General features: G+C 51.3%; 1 protein-coding gene across 5 annotated transcripts in view; it reads left to right on the top strand.

Moving 5' to 3' along the window:
- Positions 1-1,131: 1,131 nt before the first annotated feature.
- Slc43a2 (solute carrier family 43 member 2) overlaps positions 1,132-14,120 on the top strand; it is a 50,822-nt gene continuing 37,833 nt past the window's right edge. The window contains exons 1-4 of one of the 5 annotated variants that reach the window (XM_070027455.1): positions 1,198-1,219; positions 1,816-1,877; positions 2,062-2,264; positions 13,347-13,554. In XM_070027455.1, the coding sequence (XP_069883556.1) occupies positions 2,105-2,264; positions 13,347-13,554 (368 nt within the window). In that variant the 5' untranslated portion in view covers positions 1,198-1,219; positions 1,816-1,877; positions 2,062-2,104. The other 4 variants (XM_070027456.1, XM_070027458.1, XM_070027457.1 and 1 more) reach the window with 4 other exon arrangements.

Genomic DNA, 14,120 nt, shown 5'->3' with positions numbered 1-14,120 from the left:
GCAGCTTCCATAGTGTAAGGAATCTGGGGCGAAGGAGTCTTCTGAGGTTAAATTAGGACTTGTGACCAGGAAGATGTAACCAGACAGCTGAATTTTCACAACTGTGGCTCCCTCTGCCTGCCCTGGCAGCAGGTATACAGACGAGCCAGAGTCCTCTAGATCCCTGGAAATCCCGTGCACCCTCCGGGGCCAAACTGACAGCTGGGCATTATTCGCAGCGACGCTTTGCAAAGAAAACTCTCACCTGAAGGCGACATTGGGGAACAGGGAAGAAGGGCAGGGAGCTCCTGTCTGGGTAGGGGGTTCCCATGGGGACTGAGCAATGTAGGAGCGGGGTTGGGGCAGGGGGGGGGACCCAGAGTCTGAGGACCAGAGGAGACACCGTCCTCACACGGGACAGACAAGCCCCAAAGTCCTGTCTAAAGATCTTCAGGGTACAGTTATGATGAACAGGCCGGTGACACTTAGGAGAGGGGAAAGGACCTACGAATCTGAAAAGCAGGGAAGACTTACATCACACCAGGACAGGAGGCCCGGATCCCAAACCCTCACAATGCACCCGGTTCGGGACCACCGGACACAGAACAGCTGGGAACCAGGACACAAGATCAAGGAAGCAGGGGCTGCAGCACGGGGTGGGGAGGAGGCGGGGTGGGGTGCCTCTGGAGCTGACCAGCTCCGTGGGGAGCCATCGCGTCCGGGCGTGGCGCACCGGGCGCGGGGGAAATGGGTACGACAGAGCAGGCCGGAGCGGAGCGGAGGCAGGAGCCCAGCTGGCTGAAGAGAGGGACCGCCGTGCTGCTGGGGAAGTTCGGGGAACGGAAGATCGCCGAGACAGGCGATCGGCCCAGCGTCAGGTCTCCGGACAGCGCCTGGGGAGGCTAGGGTCAAAGCTCCCGGGGATTCCCGGCCCGGCTGCGACTCCAAGACAGCAGAACCGAGGCACAGCCCCTAGCGATCCCCAGCCCCCCACCCCAACCCCCGCCCGCTCGCCCGCCCGCCCCAACTCTCTTGTTTGTCTCCAAGTCCGGCCGGAACCGGCTTCTGCTTGCCGGGGGGCGGGCGGGTGGCTGCTGATTGGTCAACGCCTGTTTCCAGCTCCTACTCAGCCAATCAGCGGGAAGCACTGCTTTTCATCTTAGGGTCGGAATAAAAGGGCTGGAATAAAAGGGGACAGAAAAGGCTCCGGGCGGGCCCGACACACACCAGTAGGAGCCGGGTGAGCTGGACCTCCTGGGATCCCGGCCCGAGGCGAGGGTGCGGGATGCAGAAGATGCACTTGAAAGGGCTCAGGGAGACCCGGCGGAGGAGGAGAAGAGATGACAAATAGTAGAGGGAGCTGGGGGAGAGAGGGCTGGGGACCTGCCTTTATGGAAACAGGCTAATTACGGAGGTAACAGCCCAGAACCGCGGGGTCGCGCGGCTGGCTCGCGCCGCCGGTTTGAACCGGCTTCGCCTTCTCCGTGTGGGGTTCGCGTGGCCGCAGCGCCTAGCGACCTAGACTGTGTCCAATGGCGCAGCAGTTCCTGTGCAGCCAGACCAATGAGCGCGCCGTGGGCGGGCCGTTCCGGGGCTCGGAACGCTGATCTTGTGGTTAGAGGAACCAGCTCTGGGGAAGGGTCTTGAGTGCGGGCGGGAGAGAGCCTCTGACGGTCCCTGGGAGTGGCAGCTCTCAGGTGTGCCCCTGCCCAGGTGGCCATATCTCGAGCTGCCTCCGCTTCCCACCCCCACCGTAGCTATGTCATCCTGCTTGGGTCTAGGACTAGTTCCACGTCTTTGAGCATGCGTTAATCTCTTCATGCTTCCTTGCCTCAGTTTACCTCGGAGTCAGCTGAGGGAGAAGTCTTCCTTCCTTGTCAGCGTAGCTGAGGGCACCGGTACGAGCCAGCCACGGGTTCGGGGGCGTCCTAGGTCCGGGGTAGGGTTGGGGCTTGCTTACTTCGCTGCGCACACCTACAGCGGGGGCCGAGGAAGGGTGACAAGCTCCGCGCCCTCAGGCAGCGGCCAGGGGTGGCGGTGCGGGCTGTTCAGGACGGGCACTGACGCGGGGGTCTGGCGCAGGTGATCGCAGAGCCGGAGCCGGGCAGCCGCGCCGCGTCGCACCATGGCGCCCACCCTGGCCACTGCCCATCGGCGCCGCTGGTGGATGGCCTGCACTGCTGTGCTGGAAAACCTCCTCTTCTCGGCAGTCCTCCTGGGCTGGGGTTCACTGCTTATCATGCTCAAGTCGGAAGGCTTTTACTCCTACCTGTGTACTGAGCCAGGTAAGATGGGCACCGGGCCGGGAGAGGGGGGGGGTCGGGAGGGGGCGCTCAGGTTGGCTCCTCGAGGGGAGCTTTGGGAGAGGGCGGATGGTGGCCAAGACCCAGTCAGCAATCCCCATCACTGCGCAGTGCTCCCGGGTATCCAAAGGCCCTGTGGATCCTCACCCAGCTCTATTTGGTATCATATCCTCGTCCCCGTTTTGTGATGAAGAAACAGAGGCTTGGACTCTTTCTGGTTTGCTGGACCCGGGGACTGTGACAGACCCCCCAAACTCCCATATCCAGTTCTTTCTCCTTGCTGGACTTCGGTTTGCCAGGGGCCGCCTGGAATATCGCTTGTCTTGCAATAAACATGTTGCTCCCTGGTTGTAAGAAAGAGGAACTCTTGATTCGGGGCCTGGGGTAAGGCAAGAGGGAGGAAGTGGCTTTGCCTCCACCCCAAGGATGTTTTTCAATCAGGCCATTATGGAGTCTCCTAAGGGCTTGCAGACATAATTTCTTGTCTTTTTGTTTTGCTTTGCTTTGTGATTCTCCAAAGGTCCTTTCTTTCCACAAACTGTGAGAACACCTCAGTGGCCTTCCAACCCTAGGGGCAGGAAGAGGAAGGGCACAGTTAGGGAAATGATGTTAGGTTTGCTCCCTTCTTTTTGTACCTCCAGATTGCTGAAGGCAGGCTGAGGATGCTTGCCTACATGAAATCTGACCACCCTGCACCTTCCCACTTTAACTGCTGCAGAAAAGCCCACCATAAAGGTTAACTTGGTTCCTAAACTCTATCCTCCTGCTAAGGCAACTGGGTAGCAAAGGCTTCCCTTCGCTTTCTCCCTGTCCCCAGCAGAGACTGTGTAATAGTTGAACTCAAAATCTACCCAAGTGCTTGATTCCCTTGTGATGGAGATAGTCCAACGCTGACTCCCTGACTCACCCCCTGCAATGCCTTTTATTTCTAGTTTTCATAGAAGAAAAAGCTTTAGACTGGTTCTTGCTGCCTGTAATCCTCCCTTTTCCTTTCAGTTCAGAGGATTCCTGAGTGTCTAGGGAGACCTGGCAGGAGAGGTTAAGGGCAGGAGAAAGGGAAGGAATTGGAGGCTGCCTGGGAGAGAGCAGAAAGTATATCATTTATAATCAACCTTTAGCCTTTAGCCACTCAAAAACATTTCCTAACAGCCTAAGGGTTCTTGGCAGGCCTTTCCCCACATCAGCAAGAAATCTTGGGAGATGAGAGTCAGACCTTGTTCCTTGATCTAGCTTTCTGTTTTATCCAAGAGATGTTAGGAGATTAATGACTCTTTTGGAAGGAACAGGTTAGAGTGTTTGGCTCTTCCTCTCTTTCAGAGTACACGGGGAGTTTCGAAAACAAAAAAAGAAAAAAAAATGCCATCCCTAGACAAAGCTTTTAGTATCTCACCTGGACTAGAGGACTGTTGTGGTTTAAAAAAAAAAAAAAACAAAAAACTCTGGTGTTGGGAAAGTCAAATTGTAGGGACTTTTTGTTTTCATGGATTGTCCTTTTATATAATTTATTATATGATATTAACCAAAGTGGCCTGGTGATCACTTAATTTCCAAAAATCTTGGCTTCTTCCTTTGGGTGGGAGTGATTCCAGAGATTCTGCCAATACAGCGCTGAGTTAGTATTTAAGCCTAGGAGACACTTGACAGGTCACTCCTACAAACCAAAGTGAAGGTGAAGGGTCAGGATTATGGGTTGAACATCAACTTCTTATCCCATGCCTTTGCTCCTGCTTTTGATTTTGCCTTTTCTGATTATCTGGCAAACTGGCTGATCAGCATGCTCAGCGGGAAAGCCTGCTGATTCTACACAGCTTATCTCCCTGGCTTCCCTGCTCCTTGCTTCTTGGAATCCATCTAACCTGTTGTCTTTTGGAGCTAGAAGCCCCTTTGTTACACTTAGTGGGAGTTCCTGGTAAAGCTTGGGTCAAGGTTTGCACTAAAGCCTAATATTATATCAAACTTGGATGGCTGAGTTGCAGAGAAGCAATTAGGTCATTTATTACATTTATTGGATTAGATTTTTTTTTTTTTTTTTTTTGTCAGTCATGGAGCCTGAATTCTGGGCCTGGCACTGTCCCTCAGCTCTTCAACTCAAGGATAACATCCAACCAGTTGAGCCACAGCCCCACTTCCGGTTTTTTCTGCTTATGTGGTGCTGAGGAATAGAACCCAGGGCCTCATGCATGCAAGGCAAGTGCTCTACCACTGAGCCACCTTCCCAGCCCCATGAATTAGAATTTTGAAGAGCTGACCAGTATATAGCTGATGCAAATTCCTCAGCTTCTTGTTGCTTTTCAGATTGATGCTGTTTGTTTTCCAAAGGAAATTTGCCTGAACCTGTTGAAAGGTTCCCAGAATTCTTTGTCAGGACTATGGTCAGAATCTGGGCTCCAGACATGGTATTAGATTTCAGCTTGGTGAGGTGAGAGAAAAAAAGAAAATAGCTGTTGTTCCTTAGCTTGTTTTGCCTTACCACAAGACACGGGGGAGGGGTGCTGGGTGACGGATGGACTGGGGCGCCAGGTCCTGGCATTTCATGCACTTCGCGGCTGGATGCTTCCCTAGTCCCTCTGCTGTGGATACTGACATCTCAGTCTGGGGCTTCCCCCAGGCTGTGTCCTTTTGGCCTCTCTGTGGCCAACTGAAGTGATCAACCCACACTTGATCTCTTTTTTTTTTCTGTTGCTCAATAGCAGTATCAGCTTAGAAGGATGAGGTTACCTGTGGATGTCCTGTCTCCTCTTTGATCTAATCTATACTTTGGTAAACATTTGGTGAGGTGCTGGACTGAAGGTGCCAAGCAAACAAACCATCATACACAGACTTCATGCTTCTGAGAGAGGAACCAATAGTGGGGATCTGGTTGTGATTGGGTAGGGAACTCCCAGAAGTTTAGGCTGAAGCCTGGGGGAGAGACTGAACAAATACTTTCAAGGAGAGGAAAGGATTGTCCCAACAGAGATGACATGACCAGGAAGGTAAGAAGGGGCCAGGATGAGCAAGATCTAAGGGGTCATTTGGGAAGACTGGCAGAAAAGGAGCCATGAAGACAGAAGAGGGTTAGGATCCAGTTCACCTCTTAGAGGCTCTTCAGAACCATTGAGAGCTTGCCACATGCTGGGTGTGAGTGGAATAAGGGCTATGAAAGTGGAAATCTTCCCCTCCCCCCACTGTGCCTCCACTCCTGTTAGAGGAAGTCAGAGCCAAACCAGAAACATGAAGGTAAACTGCAGTTCTATGCTCTTGATCGCTGTGGCCACTGATTGTAGCCATGCAAAGCTGGTTCCTGGGTCTCAGAGAGGGCAGAGGAGCTACTATCCCCCCAGGGAAGTAAGGCCAAGCCAGGGTGCAGTTGTGGACAGATGTTCCTATTGCTCCAATCCCCCCAAACACTCCCTGCAGTGGTAGGATTTGAATTCCAGCCTTACTTTTTGCTTGTTACTTTGGAGATGGAGTTTAGTGAACTCTTTTTTTTTTTTGTCAGTTGTGGGACTTGAACTCTAGGCCTGGGTACGGTCCCTGAACTCTTCAGCTTAAGGCTAGCAGGCTACCACTTGAGCCACAGTGCCATTTTTTTTTTTTTACTGTTTATGTGGTGCTGAGGAATCGAACCCAGGGCCTCATACATGAGAGGCCAGCGGCTGAGCCACCTTCTTAGCCCCTTTATGAACTCTTATGTCCCGGCTGGCTTCCAACTGCAGTCCTCTAGATCTCAGCCTCCTGAATAGCTATAATTACAGGCATGAGCAAAACACTTTCTTTCTTTTTCCGTTTATGGGGCTTGAATTCTCTTGTAACCCAGGCTGGCCTCCAACTTGCAATTCTGCTACAGCCTCCCCAGTGCCAGGATTACTGGTGTGCACTATTACATTCAGCTTCTTTTTACTTCTTTTATCCCAGTTTGTTTTAATTTTTTGCAATGCTAGGGGTTAAACTCACATATGCCAGGCAAACATTCTATCACTGAACTATATCCATTCCCAGTTTATTTTGAATTAAAAACAAAATTTCATAAGAATGGGTAAAAGGGCCAAAGACTTGTGTCTCAGGATATATCACAGAAAAGAACTAGTGCCCTTGGATGTCACCAATAACCCTGCCTTTCTCCTTCATGTTCATGATCTAAATTCCCTCCCCCAACATCCATTGGCCTCCATTGGCTTTGTGTGTGTGTGTGTGTGTGTGTGTGTGCGCGCGCGCGCGCGCGCGCGCGTGCATGTGCACACACACACACACACACACACACACACACACACTGCTCCTGGGGCTTGAACTCAGGGCCTGGGCACTGTCCCTGAGCTTTTCTGCTCGGGTTAGCATTCTACCACTTGAACCATAGCTCCACTTCCAGGTTTTTGGTAGTAAATTGGAGATAAGAGTCTCATAGACTTCCCTGCTTGGACTGGCTTCAAACCATAATGCTCAGATCTCAGCTTCCTGGGTAGATAAGATTATAGACATAAGCCATCAGTGCCTGGCATCCATTGGCTTCATGAAGGTCCTGTCCAGCTTGGGCTATCTCTCAGGGACCTTGTGGGAAGGCCATGGAGTATCCGCTCTTTCTCCAGATGATACTAAAAGTCTCAGGCATAGCTCCTGATGCTGTGTGACAGCCTTTTCCCAGATCTGTTCTGTCACTGAGCCAGCCTTGTTCTAACTGGAGAGGACAGCATCAGTGTAGCCTAAAGGTTAACAGCAGGAGCTTTGGGCTCTGACAGCCTGGATTCAAGTCCAACTTTCCCTACACCTTTGGCAAGTGACTTACTTGCTCTGAAACTCCAGTCATGTGGAACATGGGGCCTGAGTGAGAAGACACTAAACAATCCAGGGACTGAACCCCACTGGACATAGTGACACCGTGGCTGGTGTACACAGACTCTGCAGAAGCAGGCTGCGCTATGATCTCCATGAGGGGCTTGGCTCTCTGACCACAGTCAGACCACAGTCTTGCTTCTTGTTTGCTCCTGTGGCTCAGCCGACCTCTCACCCATATCTCCCCGCCGCTGGACTGAGGTGCTGTTTCCTGTTGCCGGATAGACTAAGGACTGGAGAGAGACAGGAGATCCTGGGGCAGGTACCCACAGCAGGGCCCGCCAGAGACCCACACCCTGGAGGGGAGGGCCTCAGAACCCAGCAGCCAGCAAAGGGCTGCCTGGGGATTTAGAGGCATCACCAACTCTGTACCCCTGGGCTCTCAGCATTCTCAGGAAGCTATTCTGGAGGCTCCAAACTCTCTTTGTTTCCTGGGGTAAGGAAGGTCTCTTTTTGACTCTGGAGAGGCTCTGGAGAGTCTGAGTGGGGTCTAGCACCCTCTTTTCTCCCTGGCTTTTTCTGTAAAGATGTTGTTTGTGAGTCTTCTGAGTGGGGCTCAACAGTACAGGTCATTGTTCTGTCTGCCCCAGCCCTGGCAGCCTTAGTCCCGTTTTCCCCACATTCTGCCACACCAATTCCTTGTCTGTCTTCTTAGTTTGCTCTCCCTGGCTGGGCCAGGCTGGGCCACTCTGGCTGACCATTCTGGAGGCATCTGTTTAATAAACAGAGTTGTTTAGGTGAGACTCCAGGCAGGCTGGCTTGGCTGGGCCAGAGCTGAGCTTCTAGGCCAGGAGCAAGGGGCGGGGGCTGCTGGTGGTGCGGGGGTGGGGGTGAGGGGTGGGGGGAGCATCCCAGGGCTTGGTACTTCCTGGGTGCTTATCTCTATGTCTCTGTCCTGGCCTCCATGGGAGCAGAGGGAGAGGAGCTGTGTGGGCCTGCCTGAGTTTGGACATCTTTGGGGACTGAGATTATGTGTGTGGGCTGTTTACTGCCAACAAACTTCTGGACTCGGCAAAGGTTTCATTCTCTCCGGGAGCAAGGAACACTCTCAAATTGCTCCCTGAGCAGACAAGAAAGGCCACTCAGCTCCCCCAGCCCTCTGGGTCATCTGTCGCTGGACATCACTGTCTGGAGGTAGGAGGGCAGAGGGCCAGGTGGGCCCATTGGCAGGGATTGCTTTAAGACAGAAGCCTGGTGTGTAGGTCCCTGCTTCTGTGCATCGTAGCCTCAGGGTGACAGAGGCAAAGACAGACACTCTCACTTGCACCTGGCCCCTTTCCTTGGAGACCCCCCGTCTGGTAACCGGATGACCACATTTCCAGGCAATTTTGGATGTTTCTATTCCTAGGCCCACTGAGGTAGAGGCTGCCTAGGGAACATGCCTTGAATTTGCTTTTCCCTCCTTTGGGGTTGAATGGAACCCGAGGCCTCATTCACACTAGGCTAGTGCTCTACCCTTGAGCTATATCCCTAGCCAGTGACTCTGGATTTTTATTTTCAGTCCTGCGATGAAAAGAATCATAGGGGGTTGGAAGTTTGGCTCAGTGAGTAGAGTTGCCAGCCAATGAGTAAAAGCGTCAGGTACCGAGTTTCAGTCCCAGTCTCAGGCCTACAAGAAAAGAATTATGGATTCAGGGAGCCAGCTGTGGGTGCTTCTCCAAGGGACAGTAGAGGAGGGAGCTGGTGCCCTTCCTTATAGGGAATACTGCCTTGTCTCTCCTGTCCTCAGCTCCCTACTGCTCCCTGCGGCGTCAGAGCTGTGGCACTCCATAGGTCCCAGTATAGTCATGGGCTCCAGCCTCTGCACACCACCATCAGTTCTCACAATCAGGCCATCCAGGGCTTACGGACCTTCCCTCCACCATCTGTTGTATCACATCCAGGCTGGTTGGGTCATATCTGCACGTGGACCTGGAAATGGGCACTGCTGAGTAAAGTCCCTGTCCCTCAGCTGCTGGTCCAGTTCCTGTTGCTGGCAGGGCTGACACCTGAGACCAGCGCCTTCCTGTGACTCTGCCCTTCCATGAACTGCCCCACAGTGCACAAGCCAGCAGCTCAGGCCTGCCACCCCGCAACACAGACCCATTCAGAGCTGCATCTCAGTGGTCTCAGAGGACCTGTCTGCCATATGTTTCGGCCTCCATGTGGTGACTATTCTTAGAAAAGTGGGAGAAAGTGGCAGGAGCAGGAACCTGTGGTTTTCATAGTTAACCTTGTGGCTCTAATCTCCCTAAACCCACTCTATCTGCACCTGGGATCTGTACATCCTCTTTCCTTTTCTCTGTCTTGATCCTTTTGGCTGTTTGGATCCAGTTCCATTGTTTTTACTCATTCAGTAAATAACTGCTGGGGCCAGGGCCTGCTGGGAGCTAGGACCTGGAGGTAACTAAGACCCAAGCAGCCATCCTGTGCTCCCAGCCCAGTGGGAGACTAGACCATGGAATCATGCATGAAGCAGACTTAGTATTGTGCTCCTGGGCACTGGGCAGGTGCAATCCTTTCCTTCATCCCAAACCTCCAATCATAGTAATAAAAATAGTAACTTTTTTTCTCTCTCTCGGTTGTGGGGCTTGAACTCTGGGCTTGGGTGCTGTCCCTGTGCTCTTCAGCTCAAGGTGAGTGCTCTACCTCTTGAGCCACAGAGCCACTTCTGGTTTTCTAGTAGTTTATTGGAGATAAGAGTCTCATGGACTTTCCTGCCCAGGCTGGCTTTGAACCATGATCCTCAGATCTCAGCCTCCTGAGTAGCTAGGATTATAGGCGTGATGCCACCGGTGCCCAGTTTAAAAAAAAAAAAAGGTAACTTTCAATTGTTATTACTGAAAGCTTCCTGTGCCTGTGTAAGCTTTAGAATGTGATCTGTTTTTTTTTTTGGGGGGGGGAGGGCGGGAGGTTCTGGTCCTGGGGCCTGAACTCTGGGCCTGGGCACTGTCCCTCAGCTCTTCAGCTCAAGGCTAGCGCTCTACCACTTGAGCCACAGCGCCACTTCTGGCTTTTTTTTTTTTTCCTGGTTATGTAGTGCTGAGGAATCAAACCCAGGGCCTCATGCATGCAAGGCAAGCGCTCTACCACTGAGCCACCTTCCCAGCCCCCTGGGTTTTGTTTTGCTTTGCTTTGTTTTTGTGCTGGTGCTAGACTTGAACTCAGGGCTTTATACTCTCACCTGGGCTTTTATCAGTCAAAACTGGCACTTTCCCACTGGAGCCACACCTCCACTTTCAGCTTTTTTGCTGGTGAATTTGTGAGATAAGAGTCTCTTGGAATTATCTTCCTGGGCTGGCTTTGAACCTTGATCCTCAGTTCTTAACTTCTTGAGTAGCTTGGATTATAGCCATGAGTCACTGGTACCCAGCTTATTATTTTCTTTCCTTGTGATTTGTTTTGTTTTGTGGTACTAGGAATTAATTGAACCCTGAGCCTGGTTCATGCTAGGCAAGTGCTCTACCACTTAAATCACACTCCTAGAATGTCATCTTGAGTTTCTTATTGATATTTCCCAAAACCATAAATGTACACACTATTGTTGTTATATTATGTCCATTTTACAGATAAAGAAACTGATAGAACAGTATCAGCCGGGCGCTGGTGGCTCACGCCTGTAATCCTAGCTACTCAGGAGGCTGAGATCTGAGGATCGCGGTTCAAAGCCAGCCCGGGCAGGAGAGACCATGAGACTCCTATCTCCAATAAACCACCAGAAAACCGGAAGTGGCACTGTAGCTCAAGTGGTAGAGCGCTCGCCTTGAGCTGAAGAGCTGAGGGACAGCGCCCAGGCCTGGAGTTCAAGCCCCATGACCGACAAAAAAAAAAAAAAAAAGAACAGTATCAAGCCACTTCCCCAAGTCTGTTCAAGTGTAGCAGAGGAACAAAAATTAGAAATCAGAGGCTGTGTTCTGCCCCATAATCTCAGCACATCCCCAGCAGAGCTTGTTGGTCAGAAGTTAGCATGTGGTTTGAATCACCATAACTGCTTTCTTATTCCCCTGCCTTTTATTCCCCCTGCCTCCTGGCCCCCCCCCTCCCCCAGCTCTTCTTTCTGCTCATATCCAGGCCTGAACTCAATGTCTTGTCTTGTACTTGCTAGGCTGGCACTCTACCATTTAAGCATGCCTCCAGCTCAATTTTCTGGTTAACTGGAAATGATGTCTGGAGGGCTTTTCTGCCTGGACTGGCTTTGAACCATGATCCTTCAGATCTCAGCCTCCTTAGTGTCTGGACCAGGTGCTTTCTTTACAGTTGTGTGAGGCAGCCCTGAGATGCCTGGGCAAGCCTTTGCCTACCTCAGCCTTACAGCCCTGGCACCAAAGGGCTGCAATTGGGAAGCAGTTAGTTATCTGAGGAGCAGTATTTCCTTGGCTCTCTGGGGTAGCCTTGCATCTAATCAGTCTGTCCTGTCTCTGTGGGATTAGTCAGCACCTCTGAACTAGCAGTCCTGCTGAGGACAGTTCCTCAGTCTCAATCTCAGCTTGTCCCCATCCTCCCCCACCCCTCGCTTAGCTACCACAGCACTTTTTTCTGCCTTCTGTGTTCTTTCTTTGCTGGTTGGACTTTGGAGGGGGGCCCTTAAGGGCTGAAATTACAACACAGGTGTGGCTGACACACCAGGCTTTAGCACCCAACAGGGTCTGGGTGTGGTCACAGGAGACAGCCACACAATAGCCCAGAAGAACAATAAGAAAAGATGCATCTCAAGGCCAGGTATGTTGGCAGCCCACATGTAATTCCAGCTATTCTGGAGGTAGAGATCAGGAGGACGGTGTTTCTAGGCCAGCCAGGGAAATGTCAGTGAGACCCGACCTCAATAAATAAGCTAAATGTGGTGGAGTGTGCCTTTCATCCCAGCTAAATAGGAAGTATAGGTAAGAGGATCACAGTCCAAGGGTGATCCAGGCCAAAACTCAAGATACTACCCGAGAACAGAACTAAAGCAAAGCAGGCACTGGTGACTCATGCCTGTAATCCTAGCTATTCAGGAAGCTGTGGCCTGGAGGATTGCAGTTCAAAGCCATCTGGGGAAGAAACAGTCAGCTAGACTCCATCTCCAAAATAACCAGCAAAAATCAGGGCTGATGGTTGGTATAGCTCAAGTGGTAGACCACAAGCTGAGCAAGCAAGTCAAACAAGCATGAGGCCCTGAGTCCAAGCCCTTGTACTATCCCCTTCCTCCCAAAACATAAAGATGTAAATAAAGCACCAGGCACCAGGCCCTCACCTATAATCCTAGCTACTCAGGGTGCTGAGACCTGAAGATCCCAGTTCAGAGTCTGGGCAGGAAAGTCCAAGAGACTCTTACTTCCATTTCACCATCAAAAAAGCCACAAATGGTGTTGTGGATCAAGTGCTAGAGCCCTAATCTTGAGCACAAAAGCTCCCAGGCCCTGAGTTCAAGGTCCAGGACCAGTCCTCCCAAAAAATAAAATAAGTAAGCTGGGTTCCAGTAGCTCACACCTGGAACCCTAGCTACTCAGGAGGCTGAGATCTGAGGATCATTGTTTAAAGCCATGGGCAAGAAAGTCTGTGAGACTCTTATCTCAAATGAACTACCCCAAAAAGCCTAAAGTGGCTTCCTTCCTTTTCTTGGCTTGAACTCAGGGTCTGAGCACTATCCCTAAGCTCTTTTGCTCAAGGATAGCACTCTACTACTTTAAGCCACAGTGCTATTTCCTGTTTTCTGGTGGTTAATTGGAGATGAGTCTCATGAATTTTCCTGCCCAGACTGCTTTAACCATGATCCTCAGATTTCAGCCTCCTGAATAGTTAGGCTTACAGATATGATCATACCACCAGCACCTGGCAAGCACAACTTTTTTTTTTTTTGGGGGGGGGGTCCGGTAGTGGGGCCTGAACTCTGGGCCTGGGCGCTGTCCTTCAGCTCTTCAGCTCAAGGCTAGTGCTCTACCACTTGAGCCATAGCACCACTTCCGGCTTTTTTTTTCTGCTTATGTGATGCTGAGGAATCGAACCCAGGGCCTCATGCATGCAAGGCAAGCGCTCTACCACTGAGCCACCTTGCCAACCCAAGCACAACTTTCTTTACTGGATTCTCTAAATGGTCTTTGGTGTGAAAGTTGCTAACTCCTAGATTATTGCTTCAGAGGACTTGGGTCAAATAGACATCCAGGCTTGCTGTGGATTATTGGAACCCTTAAGGGCCCCGGAGCCAAGTCTGGTATTCCCAGTGGGGTAATGGAATGGTGTACCTGCCCCTCTGCTCTTTGGGAAAGCCTGCCATGTTCTTTTCCTCTATATTCACAGAGAATGTCACCAATGGCACAGTGGGAGGCACCGCAGAGCCAGAACATGAGGAGGTGAGCTGGGTGAATGGTTGGCTCAGCTGCAAGGCCCAGGATGAGATTCTGAATTTGGCCTTCACTGTGGGCTCCTTCCTGCTCAGCGCCATCACCCTGCCCCTGGGCATCATCATGGACAAGTATGGTCCAAGGAAACTCAGGCTGCTGGGCAGGTCAGTGTGGGATCCTTGGGAGCAGAGGGTGGACAGGTGGAGCCCTTGGGTTGCATCTCCTAAACTGAGGGACTCCTTAAAAGGAGTGTGTGTGTGTGTGTGTGTGTGTGTGTGTGTGTGCGCGCGCGCGCGCGCGTGCCAGTAGTAGGGCTTGAACTTAGAGCCTCTCACTTTTACTTGGCTTTTTCACTGATGGCTGCTGCTCTACCATTTGAACCATACCTCCACTTCAGGCTTTTTGCTGGTTAATTTGAGACAGCAGCCCCTCAAATTTGTATGTTGGGCTAGCTCAGAACCTAGAACTGCAGATCGCAGACTCCCGAGCAGTGAGGCTTATAGGCATGAGCCACTGGTTCCCAGCTCCCTAAAAGATTTTAAGCACGTAATCTTAATATAAGCACATGCAAATACAAACTATATGTACCTGTCTTCCTTCCTTCCTTCTTTCCTTCCTTTCTTCCTTCCTCCCTCCCTCCCTTCCTCCCTCTAGGTTTGAGCTCCAAAACTACAAATACACATACATACAAACACATACATATACATATATACATAAACGTAGATACATA

This window comes from Dipodomys merriami, unplaced genomic scaffold (assembly GCF_024711535.1).
Source record: "Dipodomys merriami isolate MVZ:Mamm:240054 unplaced genomic scaffold, mDipMer1.0.p SCAF_19, whole genome shotgun sequence".
NCBI classification, from domain to species: Eukaryota; Metazoa; Chordata; class Mammalia; order Rodentia; family Heteromyidae; genus Dipodomys; species Dipodomys merriami.
This window is presented reverse-complemented; position numbering and strand designations above follow the sequence as displayed.